Source organism: Chiloscyllium plagiosum, unplaced genomic scaffold, assembly GCF_037043375.1.
Source record: "Chiloscyllium plagiosum isolate Xiang-an unplaced genomic scaffold, Cpla_swu_hap1 HiC_scaffold_15, whole genome shotgun sequence".
NCBI lineage: Eukaryota > Metazoa > Chordata > Chondrichthyes > Orectolobiformes > Hemiscylliidae > Chiloscyllium > Chiloscyllium plagiosum.
The window spans coordinates 72380558-72405426 of NW_028270153.1; the positions used below are offsets into that span (position 1 = coordinate 72380558).

At 40.4% G+C, this 24869-nt stretch overlaps 1 protein-coding gene across 4 annotated transcripts in view; it reads left to right on the top strand.

Moving 5' to 3' along the window:
• Positions 1-23348, top strand: part of bmp7b (bone morphogenetic protein 7b) — a 151962-nt gene extending 128614 nt beyond the window's left edge. Inside the window, exons 6-7 of one of the 4 annotated variants that reach the window (XM_087995023.1) lie at positions 1893-2003; positions 22885-23348. In XM_087995023.1, the coding sequence (XP_087851149.1) occupies positions 1893-2003; positions 22885-22953 (180 nt within the window). In that variant the 3' untranslated portion in view covers positions 22954-23348. Of the gene's footprint in view, positions 1-1892; positions 2004-6742; positions 9604-12660; positions 14057-22884 lie in introns of those variants that run through there. The other 3 variants (XM_087995025.1, XM_087995024.1, XM_043676973.2) reach the window with 3 other exon arrangements.
• The last annotated feature ends 1521 nt before the right edge of the window (positions 23349-24869 follow it).

Sequence of the window (24869 nt, forward strand, 5' to 3'; positions counted from 1 at the left end):
AGCTTCACGGGTAATACTTTTAATGGGTTTGTAGGTTTCAAGTGCAACTTCAGGACTTCAGTAAGCTATAACACTCCAGTGCAGGTCTGAGAGAAAGCTGAGGCGCTGTTCTCTATTCAACATTAAATTTAAAAATAGATTCAATGGCACTTGGCATTTTGAAATTTGGAGTTTAATATTTTTTCTAATAATTGCCCCTGGCAATGCATATGAATGAAAAACATGTAAAACATATTTTAAAATATGCAAATTAAATATCCTGTAGAATCAATGCCTCAATGTTTGAAACTAAATGTTGTAGTGACCTTAAAAATGCTCCCAGTACACCAATAATAAGGGAACTGGTGGAATCCCCACAACATAACATGTTAGATGTCAGCAATATAAGTGCAATGACTTTAATCAGTATATAAAATTAATGACAGAGACTGGTCGGATTGTCCTTCATTATGTATTGGAAGAGGGAAGATCACTTCTTTCATAGCTGACACCACATACAATTGCTCTTTCCACCAGTTCAATAAAAAAAAACCAATAGTTTATGCATTACTTAAAAAGCTACAATCTTAATTTGCTCATTACTCTCGAACTATAAAATATGCGGCTGAATTAAATTTGTGTATTGGAAAAATACAACCTAGATTTTATGATTGGCATGTTGTTTTAGTGCTGACTGTAATCTATTTGAATAAATGATTTAATGATGGCACAGATAGGGAACCGAATTTTAACTTTCCATTTCTGGAGCCTGATTTCAAATCTGGATCGGGCTAATGAGATACACATCTCTTCAGTCTCTACCGGTAAGCATCTCATGTGATTCAACTGGAATTGAGTCTCAATTCAATTTTTATGGGCAGGGTGCATGGGCTAAAGTGGTAGCTGGGTGTCTTGCTGATAGAGACAACAGTATGACTGGTTGCTATGCGAAACTGACCATTATCACATTGCTGCAATAGGGTAATCATCAGAATTAGGTTAAGGCATGAGTTTGGAACTAACTAAGAGGAGCTCTACTTTGCTGACCTACAATTGCTTGAGGTTGGCTGGAGGTGTTCCTTTCCTTAGCTTTAATATCGTTCACAATATCAATGGAGATGCACAGAAAAATTGACCTCTCAAGACAACTAAACATTTATAACATTAAAAATTGCTGTGGAGGTTGTTATAATTATAGTACAACAGTTAGATCTGAACTCCAGTCTAACATTATTCCTCCTTTCTTTTGAGTGAATGCTATAAGTAGTTTTTTTTTTCTTTTTGACCTTCACTCTGAAACTGATATTTTAAATCAAAGTGTTCTTTGTTTGCATGCAGGATTTAGAAAACAGAGTAAACCCAAATCTAATCAGTGATGATTTGGAGACGCTGGTGTTGGACTGGGGTGTACAAAGTTAAAAATCACACAACACCAGGTTTAAATCAGAGTAACTATTGGTCCAGTGCACTGTTATGAAGTTGTAGACATATACTGTACATTTAAGGGAACTGAAAGTTCTGGCTGACACAGTGTGCTGAAAAATTTTAAAATGTAACATTTGGTTGCAAATAGCTGGAGCTGCGTTGCCATGGTACACAGCAAATTCATATTCGGCCAATCAGTTTAAATTATTTCCCAGATACTAAAAATATCACTATTTTAAAAAAATTAACAATTTTATTACAATTATTTACAACTTCTTTCTCTTAAACCTATTTGGAAACACTAGCTTCCAGGGTGCTGCTCCTTCATCAGAACCATCTGATGAAGGGGCAGCGCTCTGAAAGCTAGTGCTTCCAAATAAACCTGTTGGACTATAACCTGGTGTTGTGTGATTTTTAACTTTATTCAGTGATAGCCATATATGGAAGCTCTGTTCTGATAATATGTCCTCTTTATCTCCTTCATGAAGGATTGGATTATAGCTCCTGAGGGATACGCTGCATACTATTGTGAAGGAGAATGCTCATTCCCATTGAACTCATACATGAATGCTACAAATCATGCAATTGTTCAAACGCTGGTAAGTGTTGGATGTCAAGTAAACAACATAGGAAGAAGTAATGGGTACAGCTGCAGTAGCTTGGACCGTTATGTTACCACACAGGATAAACCCTTCTGCTAATTTAAACCAGACACACAGAAAAGTTCACCTCGCGCCTGAAATCTATTTAATTTCGATGGGCAAAGAACTATCTCAAATATCACTATTTTAAAAAAATAAACAATTTTATTACAATTATTTACAACTTCTTTCTCTTAAACCTATTTTCACTTCACACTCTACAATACTGGTCCAATAAATTCCCTCTTAAATTTACAGCAAATTAATTTTCAAAACCAGGTGTCATCTTCAGATATTGAACTTCCTCTGTAGATTCCTCTAGGTCATCTTTGGTCTTCTGCTGCACAATTTATTGACAGGTACCTTTCAGAGCGCCATTCTGCTGGCTGTCTGTTATGCTTGGCTGCTCTTTGCTGATCTCCTCAGTTGTTCAAAATACCCAATTTTATATATCCCAAAACATCGGACCAGCTCATTGATTTGATGTCATCCAAAACAGTAAAATTAAAATTCCACAGGATTTTGGGTATCTGGGAAATAATTTAAACTGATTGGCCGAATATGAATTTGCTGTGTACCATGGCAACGCAGCTCCAGCTATTTGCAACCAAATGTTACATTTTAAAATTTTTCAGCACACTGTGTCAGCCAGAACTTTCAGTTCCCTTAAATGTACAGTATATGTCTACAACTTCATAACAGTGCACTGGACCAATAGTTACTCTGATTTAAACCAGTTCCGGAAACAGCTAAGGTAGAGTATGAAATTTATGAAACTGGCACCATGCAACCAGCAGAGAATAAAATGTGGCAGTTAGGTTAGGGTGAGAGAAAGGGAGACTTTTCTTCTTTTCTGCTGTTTTACTTTCCTAACTGCTTAAACAGATCAGTGGGAGCAAGAGTGGACCAAGGACCAAGAGCTGGGAGATTATTAAGGGATTAACTTTGATGTACCTGGGATGAGTAAAATCAGAGCGAATAAGAGAAGAATAAAGTTAAGATAAAAGAAGTATGTTTACATAATTCAAAATGTTAGCAAGTAAGTCTGTAAATTTAAGTTATGGCCAGTTGAGTGGAATGTGTGTGATCTGTCATATGTGGGAGGTCAAGGACACTACCAACATCCTGGATAACTTCACGTGCAAGAATTGTTCCGAACTGTAAAATCTTGATAAATGAAAACAGAAATTATTGGAAAAGCACAGCAGGCCTGGTAGCATCTGTGGAGAGAAATCAGAGTTAACATTTCGGGTCCGATCACCCTTCCTCAGAAGTCAAAACATTAACTCTGATTTCTCTCCACAGAAGCTGCCAGACCTGCTGAGCTTTTCCAGCAATTTCTGTTTTTGTTTCTGATTTACAGTTTCCACAGTTCTCTCTTTTCTTATGTAAGTAGAAACTTGAGCTGTGTTTTGGAGCGAGACCTATAACAAGAGACACTATGACACGTCTGTAAGGCTGAAATGTTCATGGATAGCACATTTAGAGATGTGGTCACATTGGACCTCAAGGGAGTGGAGAAAAGAAGGGAATGGATAACCACCAGGACAACAAAGAGAATCAAGCAGGTGATGCAGGAGTCCCTTGGGGTCCTCCTCACAAATCAATTTTTTATTTTGGAAACTGATGAGAGTGCTAGTTCTTCATGATATTGCAAACAGAGCCAGGAAGGTGTGTTGCCTCCCTGGTGCTAAGGTCAGGGATGTCACTAAGCAGCTGCAGGGCATCCTGAAGATAGCTTATGATATATGCTGGTACTGATGACATAGGTTGAATGAGGGTTGAGATCTTGCATCAAAAATTTTAGATATAAATTAAAGAGCAGAACCTCAAAAGTTGTAATCTACGGATAACACCCAGTGACATGTGCTAATGAGTAAAGAAATAGAAGAATAGGGCATATGAATATGGCTCAAGATTTGGTACAGAGGGAGGTTTTTAGATTTTTGGAACACGGACTTTTTCTGGTGAAGATGATACCTCTACAAGCGGAACAGTTTGCATCTGAACCAGACTGGGACCAACATCCCAGCGGGTGGGTTTGCTAATATTGTTTAAACACTTTTGGTGGATAAAGAGGATGCAGTGTTGGTACAAAAAGGATGCAGCATACTTTAATAAATGGCAATCAAGGCAGATGGAGGTCAGCTTGAGTTACAAAGAAGTAAGGGAGGTTGGATAATATGAACTTTAATGCTGGGAATACTATGGGGAAAACAGATGAGTTACGGCATGGATTGACACATGAAATTGTGATGTTCCTGCCATTACAGAGGTGTGGTTGTCACAACTTAACATTCTGGACTACAGGATCTTCAGGCAGGACAGGGGAGGGTGAAAAAGGGGAGCATGTATCATGGGTGGCACAGTAGTTAGCACTGTTGCCTCACAGCACCAGGGACCCAGGTTCAATTCCAGCCTCAGGCAACTGTCTGTGTGGAATTTGCACATTCTCCTTGTGTCTGTGTGGGTTTCCTCTGGGTGCTCCGGTTTCCTCCCACAGCCCAAAGATATGCATGTTAGGTGAATTGGACGTGCTAAATTAATCATAGCGTTCAGGCATCAGGGAGCCCTAGCAAACCTTGAATCAATGAGTGTCAGGAGGCAAACTCCACCCTTAAGCTCCACCCGTCCAATCACAACAAGGGCAGAACCCCCTTCCACCCCACCAATCTGCAGATACATCGCACCATCCTCCGCCACTTCCGCCACATACAAACAGACATCACCACTAGGGATATATTTCCCTCACCATCCCTAACTGCATTTCAGAGAGATCATTCCCTCAGTGATTCCCTTGTCAGATCAATACCCCACTCCCAACCCCTTCCCTTGCGTAAAACCTGTGCCCACACCTCCCCCCCCACCTCCATCCAAGGCTCCAAAGGAGCATTCCACATCCGACAGAAATATACCAGTCTTCCACACGCATCATTGACTGTATCCGTTGCACGTGATGTGGGCTCCTCGACATCGGGGAGACAGGTCACAAACTTGCAGATCGTTTCAGGGAACATCTCTGAGACACCCGCACTAACCAACACTACCATCTTGTTTCATTGGGTGATTAGAAACTGACATATTTTGGATGCCAAAGTCATGGTTATGGAGTATACATGACAATTGCCTATGTAACGTGCCCGGATGTGCTAGTCCCCATTTTCCATTGCAGAAGTCATTCAGAGCAAGCAGGAGTCACATCCTCCAGGTACTTGCTCTTGTTTCCTTGTCATATCTTCCTAGTTGAAAATGTGTTGCTGGAAAAGCGCAGCAGGTCAGGCAGCATCCAAGGAACAGGAGAATCGACGTTTCGGGCATAAGCCCTCCTGTTCCTTGGATGCTGCCTGACCTGCTGCGCTTTTCCAGCAACACATTTTCAGCTCTGATCTCCAGCATCTGCAGTCCTCACTTTCTCCTCATATCTTCCTAGTGTCTAGCTTGTTTGGCGAGTTGACAAGATGGGAGTCTAAATACTGACAAAGCAAGTTGTGGCATTAACAAATTGTTTGACAAGAATTCATCCCCATCAATTAACATCTTGCTGCTGTCGAGCAAGAGTCTTTCCAAATTGCTTAATAAAAAGCCAAAAAATGATGTGAGATACTCTCAAAATTACGAGGAGCCCAACTGCATTTCTTGCCTGATTTTGCCACATGTCTCTCCATAGCCCACATCACTCGTATCCCTATAAGATTCCACCCAAAGAACCTTAAAATCAACTGTTCAACTACCTAAATCAATGTTAACCATAACCTTCTCCGAAACGGCCAGGATGGTTAACCATCCACTTGTTGCAAACATTGCAGACATTGATCTGAAATATATTTATTTTCTCTTTGGAATGTACCCTTATTTTTAATGCACAAATATATGTTGCGTGTAATTTTTGCATTTACTAATGAATAAACGGACTCTTTGTTAACTCAAAGAAAGCCTGGATAACTTGACTCCTTTTAAAACATAATTTCATTTGGCAGAAAGATTTCCACAAGGGAAGGAACCAGTTTCTAAATTAACCTTGTTGGTAACAACAAGGGTGTGGGTGAATAAAGCAGGGTAGCTAGATCATCGCTCCTCACCCAGGAGCCTAATAATTTGGGATATGCTATTTGGAATCTTAACAACTGGGCAACTCAGCTGGAGGTCTGGATACAAAATAACACCTTTTTATTTGGAGATAGTGATTGGAATCAAAGAGGTTAATCAAGATGAAAACGTTCAAACATTAGTAGTGGATGGAGAAGTTGCTTCTGTGTTTAAGGAATAAAGGAGAGCCTACAGGCTATCCTGGTGGTAGATATTGGTGTCGGGAGGGGAAGACAAATAGGGACAGGAAACATTTAGGAGTGGGAAAGTCACGTTTCAAGAGGGGAAAACATAGTACAAAACCAGTAAAATTAAAAGCTGGGCACACTAAAGTTCTGTTTTCGGGTATGCAAGACGCATCTCTCCGGTATGTGCCTCTTCCAAGTTTTTTATTTAAGCACTAATTAAATATGGTGCTGGAAGGCAGCCTCATCTCATCTAGAGTCAGTGGTTTTAGTAGATGAAAAACTTGTGTCAGATGTGGAATGTTGTTCTGTCTTCTCCTGGGTGCTGCCCGACAATGAGCTTCTTGCTTAAGTGAGCTGTGCCCATTGTTAAATGTTTTTAAATTTTATTTGAAGCATCTTTTTCTCTCTCAATTTTATGTTCAGGTTCATTTAATAAACCCAGAGAATGTCCCGAAGCCATGCTGCGCTCCCACACAGCTCAATGCCATATCTGTGCTTTACTTCGATGACAGCTCAAACGTTATCTTGAAGAAGTACAGGAATATGGTGGTCAGAGCGTGTGGCTGTCATTAGCACCAGCCATGAAGAACCTCCATCTGATGGATGTTGGAAAGACTGCTAGTCATGGACCTCTCATGATATGTCAACTTCTCTAATGATCTGAAGTTGTTCAAAGGAAGTTTTAACTGTAAATTGAATTATTTTTAAATGATTTCAATTTTTAAAGAATGATTGTACATTGTCTTTCTATAATTCGAGCAAGAATGGCAAAGTTTCTGAGTAAAGGATTAAACAACACAGAATTGTAGGAAGTGTTTGGTGGTAGATTTGGAATTTTTATTGGAGAGAGGATTTTTCCTGATAGTTGGTTTATTCCTCTTTTTTACATAATAAGCAGGAAAGCAAATCCATACACACAATGCCTTAAGATCAAGGTAACAGGATACTTCAGGGTTAACAGTTAATTGCGACCCATAATTTCACTGGAAGCTCAGCAGTTCCAAGACTGATTCCATGGAAAATTCTGGAACTATGGTAAAAACAACTTTTCTACAAAAAGAAGTATTTTCTGACTAACCGTGCAAAAAATGTTTATTTCTTAAGCCAGGGATACAGAAACAACATATGCCTTGAATATTAAATTAGCAGGTACTGAATTTAGGGGCTGAGAGGCCAGCTAGTTGATTGTGAGCTTATGCTGAGTTAACTGATGTTAACAGGGAGTGATGGGCACTAAATTTGACCTTAGCACTTCTTGGAGGTGGGGGCAACAGACTGGCAGCAGGAAAGGGTGATGGGGAGGCTGAAGGAGAAATAGCAGGACTCTCTTTGGTGATTTTGTTCAAAGAATTTCACTGTATGTAAGTGCGGATCTCAGTTATGATAGGCAGTAGTCAAATGGCTGAGATACTTAATATGTTTGCCCCATGTTATCAGGGATGTTCTGAAGTATTAGATCAGCCTCTGCAGCAAGGGTCAGTGGCCAAGACAGAGGTGTGTGGAACTCTTAACCTCACAGTTTGGGTGGTAACCTAACATAATAGTCTCAGTCATCTTAACATCCAGGACATAAGGCTGAAAATGACACATAGCAGATGTGGGTGGCACGGTGGCACAGTGGTTAGCACTGCTGCCTCACAGTGCCAGAGACCCGGGTTCAATTCCCGCTTCAGGCGCTTGACTGTGTGGAGTTTGCACATTCTCCCTGTGTCTGCGTGGGTTTCCTCCGGGTGCTCCGGTTTCCTCCCACAATCACAAAGATGTGCAGATCAGGTGAATTGGCCATGCTAAACTGTCCGTAGTGTTAGGTAAGGGGTAAGTGTAGAGGTATGGGTGGTTTGCGCTTCGACGGGTCGGTGTGGACTTGTTGGGCCGAAGGGCCTGTTTCCACACTGTAACTAATCTAATCTAATACAGTCGTGAAAACTGAATATAAACATCTGGAAGTTGATTGTTTTGTTTCCTTATTTCCTTACTTAAGGTTAAATATCAGCACTGCAATTAACGCAAGTATGGAGCCTTAAACATTCATAGGCAGGTCACCTGAGGTTTCTTCAGTTCCTTCTGGAATACAGTGCACAGTTCTGGTCTTTATATTATATAAAGAATACAACGATACTAGAGAAGATGTGCAAATGATACACAAGGATGATGCTTGAACAAAGGGGTATATATTTCTTAAGAAAGGCTGAACTGACACAAAATTCATGTCTTCAGAAAGAGAGGCTCAGGGGTCTTTGAAAATTTGAGGTTTGAGAGGGTAGACATACAGGAAATGTTTCCACATGTGGTTAGACCAAAACCAGAAGCTGTAAATATAAGACAGTCACCAATAAAATCAAGAAGAGAATTTAGGAGAAACATCAATGTGGAACTTGCTGAAGCAAACTGCAGAAATAAATTTAAGGGAAAGCTAGTTCAATAAATGAGGGAGAGAGAAATAAAGAGTTATACTGAAAGAAGATATAAGAGTGGAGGATGCAGAATAAAAAGATTGCTACAAACCAGTTGGGCTGAATGCCCTTTTCTGTGCTGGATCCCCTATCTAATCAGAAGCATGTATAAAGGTCATTTTTGAGTTAGCAAACAAAGACCAAAGCAAGTCTCTATATTCCTCTGTCTTGCCTATTAAGTTGCAATCCAGAAACCAAGCATTGTATTACATTCTCCCCTTCCAAAAAGTTTACATTTAATAACCCATTGATCCGATTCATTCACTATTCAAAACAAAAAAAAATCTTTGATTACCCATAACAATGTGAAGTTGGTTATTCTATTTATGAACAAAAAGACAGCTTGCATTTATATAGCACTTTTAATCATCTAAAACATCTCAAGGTGCTTCACAGAAGTATAGTCAAATTAAATGACACTCAGGAGAAAGTGAGGACTGCAAATGCTGGAGATCAGAGTCAAGAGTGTGTTGCTGGGAAAGCACAGCAGGTCAGGCAGCATCCAAGGTTCCTGAAGAAGGGCTTATGCCCTAAACAATGAACCTCCTGCTCCTCAGATGCTGTCTGACCTGGTGTGCTTTCCCAGCAACACATTCTCGAAATGATACTCAGGCAGATGAGCAAAACCCTGTTTAAAAACGTAGGTGTTGGGAGCATCTTGAAGTAGGAGATAAAGATTAAGAGCTAGAGAAGTACACGGAACGAATTCCAGAGTTAAAGCCTTAAACATGTGAAGATTCAGATGGCAAGACTTCTGATTAAAGTAGGGATGAGCATTAGGCTGGAATTGGAGGAGTCTAGATTAGAGTGGTGTTGGAAAAGCACAGCAGGTCAGGCAGCATCCGAGGAGCAGAAAAATCATTGTTTCGGGCAAAAGCCCTTCATCAGGATGCCCTTCTGATGAAGGGCCTTTGCCCAAATCATCGATTTTCCTGCTCCTCGGACGCTGCCTGACCTGCTGTGCTTCTCCAGCACCACTCTAATCTAGACTCTGTTTTCCAGCATCTGCAGTCCTCAGTTTTGCCTGGAATAGGAGGAGAACAGGATTGTAGGTTTGGAGATTACAAACGTTGAGTTGAGAGAGGCTATGGAGGGCTTTAGAAACAAAATAGAATTTTAAAATTGAGATACTGCCAGTTTGGGGTATTCTTATCCCACTCTTTACTCTGGATCCCCACAATAATCTATACCACTTCAATTACTAATTAGAGATTTACACTAAGACTACAAACATTAAGACCATATACATCCATTACATTATATTATGATGAGACTGAGCTTTAAATCAAATTTTCACAATGTATACAAAATCTAGTTTACATTGCTCTTCAAAAATCATTTACCTTCTAAAATTTGATTGCTTCCAGATTTTCATTTTTATCATGAATCTGGAAAAAGCTCTACTAAGTTGCTGTTACACAAACCTTTTCTGAATAAAGCAATCATTCAAGCTTCATATTTTTTTAAAAGTTAATTCAAGATCTATATTTTGAGTAACATTTTCAAGGTCCTGTTTTTCATTTCTGACTCATCTTGTTCAGTAATCTCTCACAGATCAGGTAGCCCTGCTATTTTCTTGCAATATTATGGCTGCTGGGTACTACAAACATACCTTTGAACTTGCATTTATTAACTTGGAACTACATCATTTAAAAACATAATTTAGATTCCCTATAGTATGGAAACAGACCCTTCGACCCAACAAGTCCACACACCCTCCAAAGAGTAACCCACCTAGACCCATTCCCCTTCCCTATATTTGCCCCTGACTAATGCACCTAACACTATGGGCAATTTAGCATGGTCAATTCACCTGAGCTGCACATCTTTGGATTGTGGGAGGAAACCGGAACACCCAGAGGAAACCCATGCAGACAGGGGGAGAATGTGCAAATTTCACACAGGCAGTCTTCTCGGCAGGAATCAAACCCAGGTCCCTGGCGCTGTGAGGCAGCAGTGCTAACCCACTGAACCACCATGCTACTATTTAGAGATAGTTTTGCATTATCTCTAAATAGCAACAGAGAATTTTACAGAGAACCACGAATGATTCTCAAATAATCATCCATCTATGCACATATTGTACCTTGTCACTGATATCAGGCTGCAGTTCTCCACGGAAATTTAGTTAATTCATTTTGTGTAGTCACCGAAACTTCTCTTCCAACCCTGAAGGACATTAGTGAACCGGATGGGCTTTTCTGGCAGTGGTCATCTTAATCCCAGGCTTTAATCGGATTGAAATTCCGCCATCAGATGTGCAGGCCAGATGAATTGGCCATGCTAAATTGCCCATAGTGTTAGGTGCATTAGTCAGAGGGAAATGGGTCTGGCTGGGTTACTCTTCGAAGGGTTGGTGTGGGCTTGTCAGGCTGAAGGCCTGTTTCCACACTGTAGGAAATCTAATCTAATAGATTTCATTTTAGGGATCGCCATGCATTCACGTAGATGGGTTGTCAACAATATGCACATGGCCCGGTATTTTAGGGTCAAGTGGCAACAGTGTCCACTGGTCAAAGATTCAAGAATAACACCATCCAGGACAGTTATGAAAGCCCCTCAGCCTGATTTTACTTGCAGTTCCATTAGGACCAGCCCCAAGAGCCAAATGGATGGAGCAGGTGGCCACTGCTTAAGATTGCAACCAGGCAACAGGAGTAGTGATAGGAGAGATCTTAGAACATAGGTAAATATAGTTGAGCTCATTGAGCCCATTCAGGAAGGAGTGAGGTGAGTCTAACTTGAATGCATGGTTGGTACTACCTTGTGGATGCCCTCTATCACTCTTCATTCATTAAGTATCAGTACCACTCTGAAGAGCCACAATTGGCCTAATGACAAATGTAAGGACAAAGGATCCTCGCCTTCACTTTCCTGAAACCAGCCTTTTGAGCAAGTGGAAGTAGCTTACATAGCTTTGCAGCTTCCCTCTGCTGACGTTGTGGAGCTGGGATTTTTTTTCAATGCTACATAGCCTAGAAACAGCTAAAATAAACTAGCAGGGGCTCCAGCTGTCTCCCCACACGTGTACACCTCCATAGAGCACACAGAATGGACACAGATTCATCAATAAGCGGGTAATGCCCCTGGCAAATATCTAAAAACAAAATATCAATTACCTCAGCATAGCCAAGCACCCCTGTGTGCCTCGGTCATTCAAGATGCTAACATCTGTAGTCTTATAGCGCCAAATCAATTTCCCAGTGAACCAGGTGGGTATGAACTGTCAATGGACGACAAGGCACCTGTCACCCCCATCCCTGCTTGACACTACCAACCTCCAGTTCCAACAAGCCTATGTCCTTTGATGCTTGTCATGTTGGTGTGTGTATTAGGAATGCCTTACATTCAGAGTGGCAATGTACAGAATTTATGTATGGCATCGATAGCATGGATGCGAGGGTGAGTTTGAATTTAGGCTGCTCAGATAGGGATGCAATGTGTCTGCAGTGACTGGAATTAATGGAGCTGCAATGTATTTGAGAAACACTGTGCAGAAAAATGCTGTGCAAGTCATAGTATGTGGCCCCTTCCCCAACATGCCTTCCTGATATCCTGGATCATCCTTGTCCATTACCTGCAGGTTCAAGAGATCTCATTGCTTCTGCTTGTTGCCTAGGCCATTTTCATGCATTCCTGGTTGGGTGAAAAAGCTATCCTCTTCCTCCTGTCCTTGGGAAAATTCACCTCACTGCAGCTCCCAGTCTCTCCAACTAACAGTAAAAGACCGAGGGGTCAGCTTTTCCGGGCTTCTAACCCTCACATGTGTGGCGCTGCCTAAAAGTTCCAAGTCCCTTCAGCCTCTCTGGGCATGGAGCCTTTAATTAGAAGGTGGGTTTTGACGTGTTTTGCTCTGGTAAATAATAAACAGGAAGCTTGCTGCTCTAGGTTGCAATCCAAAAATGGTCTTCAAAGCCAAGAAGAAAACTGAAGTGAGAAGGTTCCTTCCATCACAACTCTACACCATCCAGTTACGGAAGAGGACAATTGGTAGGCTACTGACAATGAAAGGCCAACAACATTTGGATGTAATAAATTATACGTTACACATAACTCATCTCTCTCAACACATACTTGTCAGCCTATTGACTTTCCTGGAGAATGGCATATATGGTACATAAATTCCATTCACCAATTTTGTTATTATAGCTTACTCAAGACAACCTCTCACTGTATCCATGAGAATCCATTTAATAAAACTATGCATGAGACCTTTGTAAGTATAAAGATGTCAAGGGCCAATTATTATGAAGCAAATTACACCTCCAAAGAAGAAACCAATAGAAAATTTAACAATCAATAAATAATTTGCAAATGGGTATAGCAAGTACTAAGATATTCCTTGCATCAATCCAGAATAATTATTTATGTTTAGTCCAGATATCAAGCAGCTGTAAATAAAGTTAGACTGGCCAGCAGTAGAACCCTCTGACTTTAGAGTGCCATCAACTCATTTTGCCCACAGTAGTGTGCTCCTTGATCTACTGAATAGACAAAATTGACCTTGCTGCATTGCCTTTAACAAGTCTTAATACAGCATTAGATCCCAGTTGCAGAGACAGTTAACTTTTATTTCCCTGAGAGGTATTAGTGGCAAGAATACCAGATATCGACGTTCAGTATCAGATTTATGACAATGTTTAGAAGCCTCTGCAGTCAAATGACGGATAGAGACACTGGAGTACATACTGTTATTCATAGCTCTTCATTTAAGCATGTACATATGAAGCTGATTTGAATTTAATTCATATGTGGTACAATCTGGCCTACCATCTTCACCTGGTTCGAGTTAAACTACAGCTTGTGAGATCAAATTTAAAGAATAATGTGGCCTATATATTGGTTTCAGTCCAATGTAAGTTCATTTTAAAATTCTTTCTTGACTACAGCCACCAAATTATTACAAGTGCCTGAGTTTTCTAAGCTACAGTAACTCTGTTCATGGTGAACCTATAAATACAAGAGCTTTTAATTGAGACCAAATCATTTGGTTGCTGTGTAATGTTAAGAGTGTGAGTGTGTATAATATTTTATGTAAATACTTTTTCACAGAAAAAATATTTATTTCTTTAGTGGTTTCAGACTCTTCCATGTGGCCCATACCAAGATGTCATTGTACTCTGAATGAACAAAATCCTTTCTATTTAAAACCATATTTATTATAAACTGGACTGGCAGATTGTATATACACAATATTGTTCCACCCTCAACTTTGAAAAAGGTTTTGTTTTTCAAATAAAGTGGTTTGTAAAAATTAGAAAAATAAACAAGTACTCCTCCAAAATTATGCAATTTTTATCTTTATCTTATTTACAACATGTGTAAGTGGGTGATGAAGAAAGTAAGCCCCACGGAAGGCATTTGAGGCTTCTGCCTTTGGGCTTCTTGGGCTTTACTTGAAATAACACAACAGGGTAAATTTTGCATTGAACTTTTTAAAAATGAAATTGATAGTAGTTATCAGTTAACATAACCTATTAGGAGATAGTTACTAATCCAAAACTTCATCACAGTTAGTCACAGAGGACACAGGTTCCTAAACGCCAAATAAGATTGCTGAGAAAGTTTGGAAAATCCTAAGACATCAGCACCGAGGAGTTTTTCAACACTGACAGCAAGAAGACCAACATTCCAACCATGTACTGAATTGTGAGATGAGATTCTTCCAAATGAAAGGTGGCAAGACAATTTGCATGCATTTCGTTATTAATCTCATCTCATTTACATGCAGCCTCCCTCCTGCCAACAGAACTGACATGGTGACAATTCCCTAAATAAAAAGAGCAGCTACCTAGCACTCCAGCTTGTCGCTTGCTCCTCCAGCCCTCCATCTTGGACACAGGTCACCAATACCACAGAGCACGCTTTATTGGCAGTGATCGAATGCACCCCAACACACCACTGACTCCATCGTCGCTTGCCCAGGGACATTAGCAACCAAAATACACCAGCCTTATGACAAACTCACACCATGTTTCTGATCTAATTGCAAGTCCTGCACTTCCATGCTGCACTTCCATGCTGCACTTCCATGCTGCACTTCCATGCTGCACTTAGAGTGCACCAGCAGCTTTCACTGGAACATTGCTGCTGTGTACAATGGCAAAAATACTGCACATATGTCAAGTAAATGGTCTTATATCAAGTCTAAAGGGAATAGATCTGACCCAATTAATGTGAGTAGATCTCATATCCTTCAGTCAGGGTTTACCAGCACAGTAGGCTTACTGCAGCCTCTATTATCAGTTTGGGGAAGTGGGCACTGTCAGTAGTCCACATGAGACCTGGGTCTGAACCTCCAGTCTGCAAGACATGTGCGTCTAGTGCAAACAATCCAGGACATCAGTTGAAAACTTTAGAGAGACTAGTCAGGGGTATGGTTGGAGTTGTCTATTCAAGTCGGTCAAGGAGCTGTGCCATGGTCAGCTCTGGGGGTCTATTTATTAAAAGCTAAGGCATGTTATCAGTGATCACTGCTACAGGAAGGAAGCTGGGGAACTCAATTGTCATGATTGGAATCAGAATGCTGGGATAAAAAAAAATAATTATTATGAAGGGGTAACTCAACATATAGGTGGGAGGAGACAATAGAGCAAAGTTATCCCTCAAGTCCTTTTTAAATCCCTCCCTTCTCACCTTAAACCTATGTCCTCTAATTTTGGACTCCACTACCCTAGGAAAAAATCTTGGCTATTCACCCTACTCATGCCTCTCATGATTTTATAGACTTCTATAAGGTCTCCAACACTCCAGGGAACAATGCCCCAGCCTATTCAGCATCTCCCTACAGCTCAAACCCTCCAGTCCCGGCAACATTCTTGTAAATCTTTTCTGAACCCTTTCAAATTTCATAACATCCTTCCTGTAGCAGAAAGACCAGAATTGAATGCAGTGACCTCACCAATGTCCTGTGGCAACATGACGTCCTAACTCCTGTACCAATAAAGACAAGTGTGTCAAATGCCTTTTTAACCACCCTGTCTACCTTCATCTCCACTTTAAAGGACCTGTGTACCTGCACTTCTCCATATCTTTGTTCATCAACTTTCTCCAGGGCCCCATCACTATCTGTATTAGTCCTGTTCTAATTTGCCTTTCCAAAATGCAACACCTCAAATTTATTTGAATTCAAGTCCATCTGCCAGTCCTTGGCCCATTGGCCCATCTGATCAAGGTCTCATTTTACTGAGATAACCTTCTTCACTGCCCATTACACCACTAATTTTGCTGTCATCTGCAAACTGATTCCATGCTAACCAGTCTACCATGTGGAACCTTTTTGAACACTTTGCTGAAGTCCATATAGATGACGTCTACTACTCTGCCTTCTTCTTTATCTTCTTCATCTCTTGAAAAACCTCAATCAAGTTAGTGAGACATGATTTCCCATGCATAAATACACGCTGACTGTACATAATCAGTCATGGCTTTTCCAAATGCATATAAATCCTGTCTATCAGAATCCTTTCTGACAACTTACCCATCACTGACATCAATTTCAAATGTCTATAGATCCTTGACTTTTCTTATTGCTTTTCTTAAATAATAGCACAATGTTAACCATCCCCCAGTCCTCATCCATGACTGTCAATGGTACAAATATTTCAGCAAAGAGCCCAGCAATCACATCACTAACTTCCCACAAAGTTCTGGGATACACCTGATCAGGTCCTTAGGATTTATCCATCTTTACGCACTTTAAGACTTCTAACACCTCCTCCTGTAATATGCGCATTTTTCAAGACATCATTATTTAGTTCTATGAATGATGTGGAGGTGCCGGTGCTGGAGGGGGGTGGACAATGTTAAAAAGCACACAACATCAGGTTATTGTTCAACAGGCTTATTTGGAAGTACTAGCTTTCAGACCACTGTGACTTCATCAGATAACTAGTGGGGCAGGATCATATGTCACAGAATTTATAACCAAAAGATTAGTGTCTTGCAATTAAAATGACATGCATCTGAATTAAGTTATCATATGCAAAATAATGGGCTTCTCTTCTGCCTGACGCTCAGCAGATGCCTGGTCTCTGACAGTCCTCTGAGCACCAGAGGCCTAGGGAGATTCATCCTCAACCAGCTGTGAAGACATAATGGGCTCTCAACTCTAATATGGCTGAAGTACCCACCGAGATGTCAGTATCAGGGTTGATGGAGGTTGTAGGAGAGAGCCTTGCTTGTGCATCCTCTGAGGGAGTTTGTGTCTTCTTCCTCAGAGGTGGAGGAAGAGGTGAATTCTGGTGGGGCTGATGTCTTCAGGGTAGAGGCAGTGCATTTGTTGCATGGGCTTATACAAGACAATAGAGGGAATGAGTTGCAAAATTAAAGCTTGGAAATATTAAGAATACAGTCTTAGTGAGGGTAATGAGCAAGGGCACAGCCCTTGGTTGAAATAATTCTTACTTGGTTGCCAGAACATTAAGGTCTCAGCACCAGCTCGTGAGCAGTCACAGTTCACTCCTAACATGGATTAAAGAGACAAAAGTTGGGCACCCCATCACTTCTTGGCCCTTTCAGCCTTATTCTGGACTGCTCTCATCTGGAATGAGACAAAGGGAGGGATCCAGTGGGATGAAAGTGTCTGGCAAGGCCGTAAGTACTGGTCCAGGTGGGGGAAGGGTGGTGAGATATCCAGAACGAGTAGGAAATGCAAAGGCTTGCAAGGTTAGTCCAATGCTATGGGATACCCACCAGAGATGGTGGCATAGTAAATAGTATATCATTAAGAGGGCATTGCCCTCCAGACATTCCCCTTCAATGCACAGTGACTCCAGAATCCATGGTGTTTCATGGCATCAGATCAAATATCAACATGGAAATCTCCTCCATGTTTTTGCAGAGAGTACTCCCTCATTGGCTTAAGAATCAGTGCTCTTCAATGTTGAACGTTGCTTTGAAGAAGCACTGAGGGGCTAGGGGTGCAGAATATACTCTGCATATGGACTCATGTCCATCCTGACTTGGAAATTTATCACCATTCCTTCTGTGTTGCGGGGTCAAAATCATGGAACTTTGCTCCTTTACAGCACTGTGAAAGGTACTACTCCAGATGAACTGCAGTTCTTCAAGAAGCCAACTCACTACCACTTTCTCAAGGGCATATAGAGGTGGGAAATAAATGTTGGTCTAGCCAGCAACATCCACTTCCTGTGAAACAATACATTTTCTTAAAACTGCACACATTTTCTGCCACTTTTCATTTTGTAACATCCAAATAGTGGTCACTGGAAACATTAGGTTTTAAAGCAAACTTCTAAAGGATTCTTTTTAATAACCTGCCAACTTGAGTTTCCCAATGCAGATTTCCCACAACACATGATGTGAGCTTCCCAGGCATAAGGTGAGACTGTATACATTGTAGGATAAGGAAATTAGAATACACTATGATAACTGCTAATGATTGCACAGTACCTTAAGATGTTTTTTGTTTTGGATGCAGAAAGACACCATTTTGGCCCAATGAGTCTGCACTGGCCCTTCAAAGAGCATCCCAAGCAGACCCTACCCTACTCCATAACCCTGCATTTACCATGGCTAACCCACATAGCCTTCACATCGCTGGAAACCATGGGTCAATTTGCCATAGCCAATCCACCTAAACAGCACATCTCTACACTGTGGGAGGAAACCGGAGCACCTAGCAGAAATGCACACATACAGAGGGAAAACACTGAGCCCTGCAAACTCCACACAGACAGTCACCTAAGGCTGGAATTAAACCTGGATCCCTGGCACTGTGAGGCAGCAGTGTTAACCACTGAGCCACCATGCCACCCATGTCCAATGAGTAAAAAAACCAAAAGAGAAAATGCTGGAAAATCTCAGCAGGTCTGACAGCATCTGTAAGGAGAGATTCCAGCATCTGAAGTAATTTGCTTTTATCGAATGAGTAAAGGTACAGTCCTGATCTTTACTGGTCAGATGTTCCTTGGTTCAATCACTGTGATGATCTCAGCCAAGTCAGCAAATAGAGACCCATGAACTATGAAAAGGAAAGATTAGCTTGCCCTGAAAAGTAAAAGTCAAAATTTGCATGCATATGTGACCTCACACCCTGGTGTAAACAGGAAAAAAAAGGTCAGGCTGTAAAATCACCAAAATCAAATAACCTGCCAACAACTGCAGCAAGTGGGCGGCACGGTGGCACAGTGGTTAGCACTGCTGCCTCACAGCGCCAGAGACCCGGGTTCAATTCCCGCCTCAGGCGACTGACTGTGTGGAGTTTGCACGTTCTCCCCGTGTCTGCGTGGGTTTCCTCCGGGTGCTCTGGTTTCCTCCCACAGTCTAAAGATGTGCAGGTCAGGTGAATTGGCCATGCTAAATTGCCCGTAGTGTTAGGTAAGGGGTAAATGTAGGGGTATAGGTGGGTTACGCTTTGGCGGGTCGGTGTGGACTTGTTGGGCCGAAGTGCCTGTTTCCACACTGTAATGTAATCTAATCTAATCTAACTGCAATTTGGATTAGAGTATACAATAAACCTGGGAGATAAGGGAGATTTCAGGGAGATAAGGATTCTGATAAAACATACTTGTTAGAAATATGAGGAAAGTAGAGAAAAGCAGGAAAAACTCTTGGTGCAGATTTCAAAAACCTGAAGAGGAACATAATAATCTGAACTGCAACATTAAAAAAGAGAATTTAATCACCCACCACGAGATAGGGTGAATTGTTGGATGAGATACGATGTAAAGTATGCCACAATATTATTGAAGAAAAATAGGGTACACCAGAACAAATCAAGTCCTCATTTGCTGTCTGTGGATATTTGCCTTTAGTTCCTGTGTACAACAATGCTTGCACTTGAAAAACAATTCCCTGGTGATGATATTTTTAAATTCCTGATTCGGAGGGTGAAGTCTGAGAGGACTGAATATGCATTTGAGTATAGTCTGATGGGGTTGAATATGCATTTGAGATATAACATATTGAAATTACTCCGTATTTTTAATGTTATTTCAGGCTTTTAAATACTGCTGACATTGCCCAGGCCTGTTTCATTTACTTTAAAAAAATTTCGACCTAAACGTATTGCATTTGATTCATTGCACTTTCAAATTACCTGCCGTTGATGAGCGTTATGCGTTGGAGAAAAAAAACAGAAACTCACTAATAATACGAAGCAAGATGCAAGTGAGGCATCATTAGGAAGATCGGGGCAGCGGCACGTGGAACGGGCAAACCGTTCGGAAACAGAAGATTTGAATTTGAAAAAAAGTGGCGGGAAAGAATGGAGGTCGGTCAATAGAGAGGAAAGGGGCAAATGTGTATGGGGTAGATATATCAAAACGAGGGGAGCGGAAAGGGAAACCTCTAAGATAACAGCAATTTTTATATTCAGATATTCTCTTGCAGCATTATGATATGGATATGACAGTTTTATGCACTGCATTCCGCAAGGACGATTTAATTGAGTAATGTTACTTCATAGTTTAAAGGGAATAAGAATTTTTATTTTCCTGTGGGAGTCAGGATGTTGGAAATTTGCCATATAGTAAAAGGAAAGTATCCGTTTGAGGATAGTGGAATGCAATCATAAAGAACATTTTTTTTTAAAAAAAGGACATATGTGAAACTAACACCTTTTTTTAGCAGTAATTTTGGTGCATTATCCCTTCTCTACAACCATTGACCCGGTCCTCCAAATTATCATTGAACAACTATCGTCGACTACTAATTTTGTTTGACTTCGTCCCTAGCTTGTTCAATTCAGCAGAGGTTAGAGCAGAAATAGTTGTTTTTACAATGAGTTCTGTAACTATCCAACACTATCATCTCTGGATAGGTTTGCTGACTCTTTCAATTTGAGCAATTCATCTCCTGAGCAATATAACTTGAAAAGACTCCAACTTGACCATTCATTTTTAGGACTCCTCTTGTTGGACAGGTCTTCTGGGTTGAGGATGAATTTTCCACTTTTGTTGGTTTTGAGGTGTTTAATTAATTCAATACTATATCTACTAACTATGCTACATCTGCTGTAGTAGGAGGGTGAGGTGTTTGAATGTTTCATGTCATTTCTGTTTTGTGTTTGGCCTCCATCTGGGAGACTTGGTGGTTGACTGCTTCACTGATACTTCTCTAATTTGGCCAATCCTGAGCTAGAGATTCTCATAACTCTTTGGAAATATTGATTGTGTTTTTCAGAGAGGCTTGGAGCACATTGTTTGAATGTTTCCTCTGCCCTCCTGTGAACTGCTTGATTTAATGAAGCTTAGACTGGCCCTGCCTATGCAATTTGGAAAGGACGTGGTCCTTTTCACAAAACATTGTAACTGGTTCTGGGAAAGATGGATTCTCTCCAGACCAAGCTGATTAGATCTTAATAAATCCAGGAATAGTGCCTTTATGGGCTAGATAGAGGAATGGATTCATATTTCTGATGAAGGATTTATGCCGAAAACATCAATTCTCCTGCTCCTTGGTTGCTGCCTGACCTGCTGTGCTTTCCCAGGACATAATTTTCTGATCTGCAGTCCTCATTTTCTCCTAGAGGAATGGGTAAAGTGGATCAAGTTGGGAAACACTTGGGAAACAACCATAGCATCTTAAGGATTAGGGTAACTCTGAAAAAAGGCAGGTGAAATCAAGAGTTAAAATACTTAACTGGGTGATGATCAAGGTACGTTGGAATTAAACTTTAGCAATCAAAACTTAAATGCAACAATGAGCTATTTAAAGAGAAGGGGGGATTGATAATGTTCATTGATACTGTTGAGGTACATTATTGTTAGAGGAGGAGGTGGGTCAATTAAAGCAAGATTCCATGAATAACAATAGAGAGAGAGTATGGTAAAGCAGAAAAAGAGAATGTATGGCTGAAGAGCAGCAAAAAGAGAATATGAGAAGAAATTAGCAGTTAACATAAAGGAATAAATAAGAAACTCTTCTAAGGGCAAATAAGTAGAAAAAAAGTAAAAAGAATGGGGTTAATTAGATTTAAAAATGATTTATGTAATCACAGCATGGTTGAGGTACTAAATGAGTTTTGTACATCTGTATTTACCAAGAGATTTTGTAAAATGGAAGCAGATTGTTTGAGATACTGGATGAGCTTAAAATTGACAGAGGAGATATTGTTAGAAAGACTTGCTACACATAAAAGTTGATAAGTCACCATAATAGCATGGTTTGTATCCAAGGACACTGGGGGAAATTAAAGAGGAAATATTGGAGGCGCAGCCTGTAATCTCCCAATCTCTTTAGATATAGAAATTGTCAGAGAGATGGAACATTATAACTATTAAACTCTATCCCAAAAAAGAATGCAAGGATAAATACAGCAGTAACAGGTCAGTTATTTTAACTTTTCACAAGAAAATGTTTAGAAATGTTAGTTCAATACAAAGTTATTAACTCAGTTGGACAGTATTTGGAGAAATACAGATGTCTGGCATGCTGTAGGTTTGCTTCTAGGTTTGCTATCAAAGATTGTGCAGGCTGGTAGCCACTAAACATATATAATTTGTGACATGGTGTTAGAGTGGTGCACCTGAAAATGTGTGGACATTCAGAGCTAGAAGAAAACCACCTACAGAAAGAAGCAGAGAAATATTGCATGAGTTAACATATTTCTGCAGAACACCACCCCCTGCACATTGTCTTCAAGCTCCTCACCTTCCAGACTTGGAAATATATAATTGTTCCTTCATTTTTGCTAGATCAAAATTCTGGGACATCCTTTCATAACAGCATTGTGGATGTACCTACACTCAAATGAATTGCAGCAGTTCAAGAAGGCAGCTCACCATCTTAAGGCCAACTAGAGATGTGCAATAAGTGCTGGCCTAGACAGTAATGCCCAATGTATAAATGGACAGAGTGCAGATGCTTTGAAGTTGTCATTCATCAGTTAGGTAATATTAAGGTGAAAGGATTTCTAGCAATTACTAGAGAGAGCTTACCAGGTGAACTTGAAGTTAAACAACAAGAGGATACAATTCAAGATGCCTGAAGTTAAATACATAGGTCATGTACTGATAAGGAAAGATTCCCAAAAGTTGAGAGTTTGAATAGAGATACAGCATCCCATAGATTTATGAGAACTTATGATGGAGAATAGAGAAATGGCAGAGAAATATAAATGATAACTTTTTATTTATTTTCACTCAGGAAAACGCCAGAAACCTTCAAGAACTAGAGCTTCAACTGTCTAAGGAAAAGAAGGACTTGTTGTTCTAAACACTGTTATTGACAGTGGCTATAGAGATAGTTGATGCTGTGATTATCTTCCAAACGTCTATAGAAATAGAATGATTCCGATGGATTGGACGGTAGCAAACATCACACCACTACTTAAGCAGGAAGTGAAAGAGAAAACAATGAATTACAGGCCTCTTTACATCACTATGAGAGAAAATTACTAGAATTCATTTAAAAATGTTAGGATTCATAATGAACTGGTTGGGCACGGTCAGCATGGATTTCCAAATGGGAAGTCAGGTTTAATTAACTTTGAGTTTGTTGAAAATGTTATGAACAAAATTGATAAAGGGAGCTGATAGATGTGTACTTAGATTTTCAAAAAGCTTTTCATAAAGGTATTGCCTAATTTGCAATAAAAGTGTTGAACCTCTACCCAAGCTCATTGCTAAAGATGTGAAGTGGTGTTGGATACTAAATGAAAATAGCAGTTTTCATAAAAATCAAACTACTAGTGATGACAATACCACTTCTGAGGTATTATGATATAAAGGGTAAAGCCACCCAGCAGTTTGATGTCAATGAGTCAGGACTTGGAACAATAAAAGCACAATCGGCAGATGCTAGAAATCTGAAATAAACACAGAAGAAGAATCATAGTCATAGAGATGTACAGCACGGAAACAAACCCTTCAATTCAACTTATTCATGCTGACCAAACATCCTATACTAGTCAAGTCCCATTAGCTGATACTTTGTCCATATCCCTCTAAATTCTTCCTATTCATATACCCATGCAGATGCCTTTTAAATGTTGGAATTGTACCAGCCTCCACCACTTCCTCTGGCAGCTCATTCCATATACGCACCACTGTCTGTATGAAAAAGTTTTCCTGATTTTCCTGCTACACATGTGTGCTAGCTTTGTGTTTTGTACACAAATGCCCCCAAGTCCCTTTTGTGTTGCAGTTTTTTGCAGTTTTTCTCCATTTAAATAATGTTCGGTTCTTTTGCTCTCCCCTCCAAAATGAACAACTTCACATTTTTCCACATACTCCATTTGCCAACATTTTGTTCACTTACATGAGCTTTCAGTACCTTTCTGTAAACTGTTTGAATTCCTCTCATAATTTGCCTTCCTATTTTTATGTTTTCGGTAAGTTTGGCTACAGGACATTCACTTCCTCCAACTAATTTAATACATATTGTAACAATTGTAGTCCTAACAGTGATCCCTGTGGAGCCCCACTGGTACAGGTATTCAACCTCAAAGAACACCTTATGGGCGGCACGGTAGCACAGTGGTTAGCACTGCTGCTTCACAGCGCCAGAGACCCGGGTTCAATTCCCGCCTCAGGCGACTCTCTGTGTGGAGTTTGCACATTCTCCCAGTGTCTGCGTGGGTTTCCTCCGGGTGCTCCGGTTTCCTCCCACAGTCCAAAGATGTGCAGGCTAAATTGCCCGTAGTGTTAGGTGAAGGGGTAAATGTAGGAGAATGGGTCTGGGTGGGTTACGCTTCGGCGGGTCGGTGTGGACTTGTTGGGCCGAAGGGCCTGTTTCCACACTGTAAGTAATCTAATCTAATCTAATCTAAAAAAAACCTTGTCCTCACTCGCCATTTCCTGCTCATACCTACTTCACTAATATACTACCTCTAACATAATGGGCTCTTATGATGTAATCTTTTGTGAGGTGCCTTGTCGAATGTCTTCTGGAAGTCCAAATACAACTCCCATTAGTCCTCCATTATCCACTCCAGTTCAGAATTCCTTGAAAGTCTGTAATAAGTTAGTGAGATACTATTTCTTTTTCATACAGCCTTGCTGGCTGTGCTTGATAAGATGATAATTTTCTGAATGTGCTGTTATTATCGTCATTATTAGTTTTTAAATAATTGATTCTGATATTTCTCCAACAGCATATGTTAATCTAATCGGCCGAATTTTGTCTCCCTC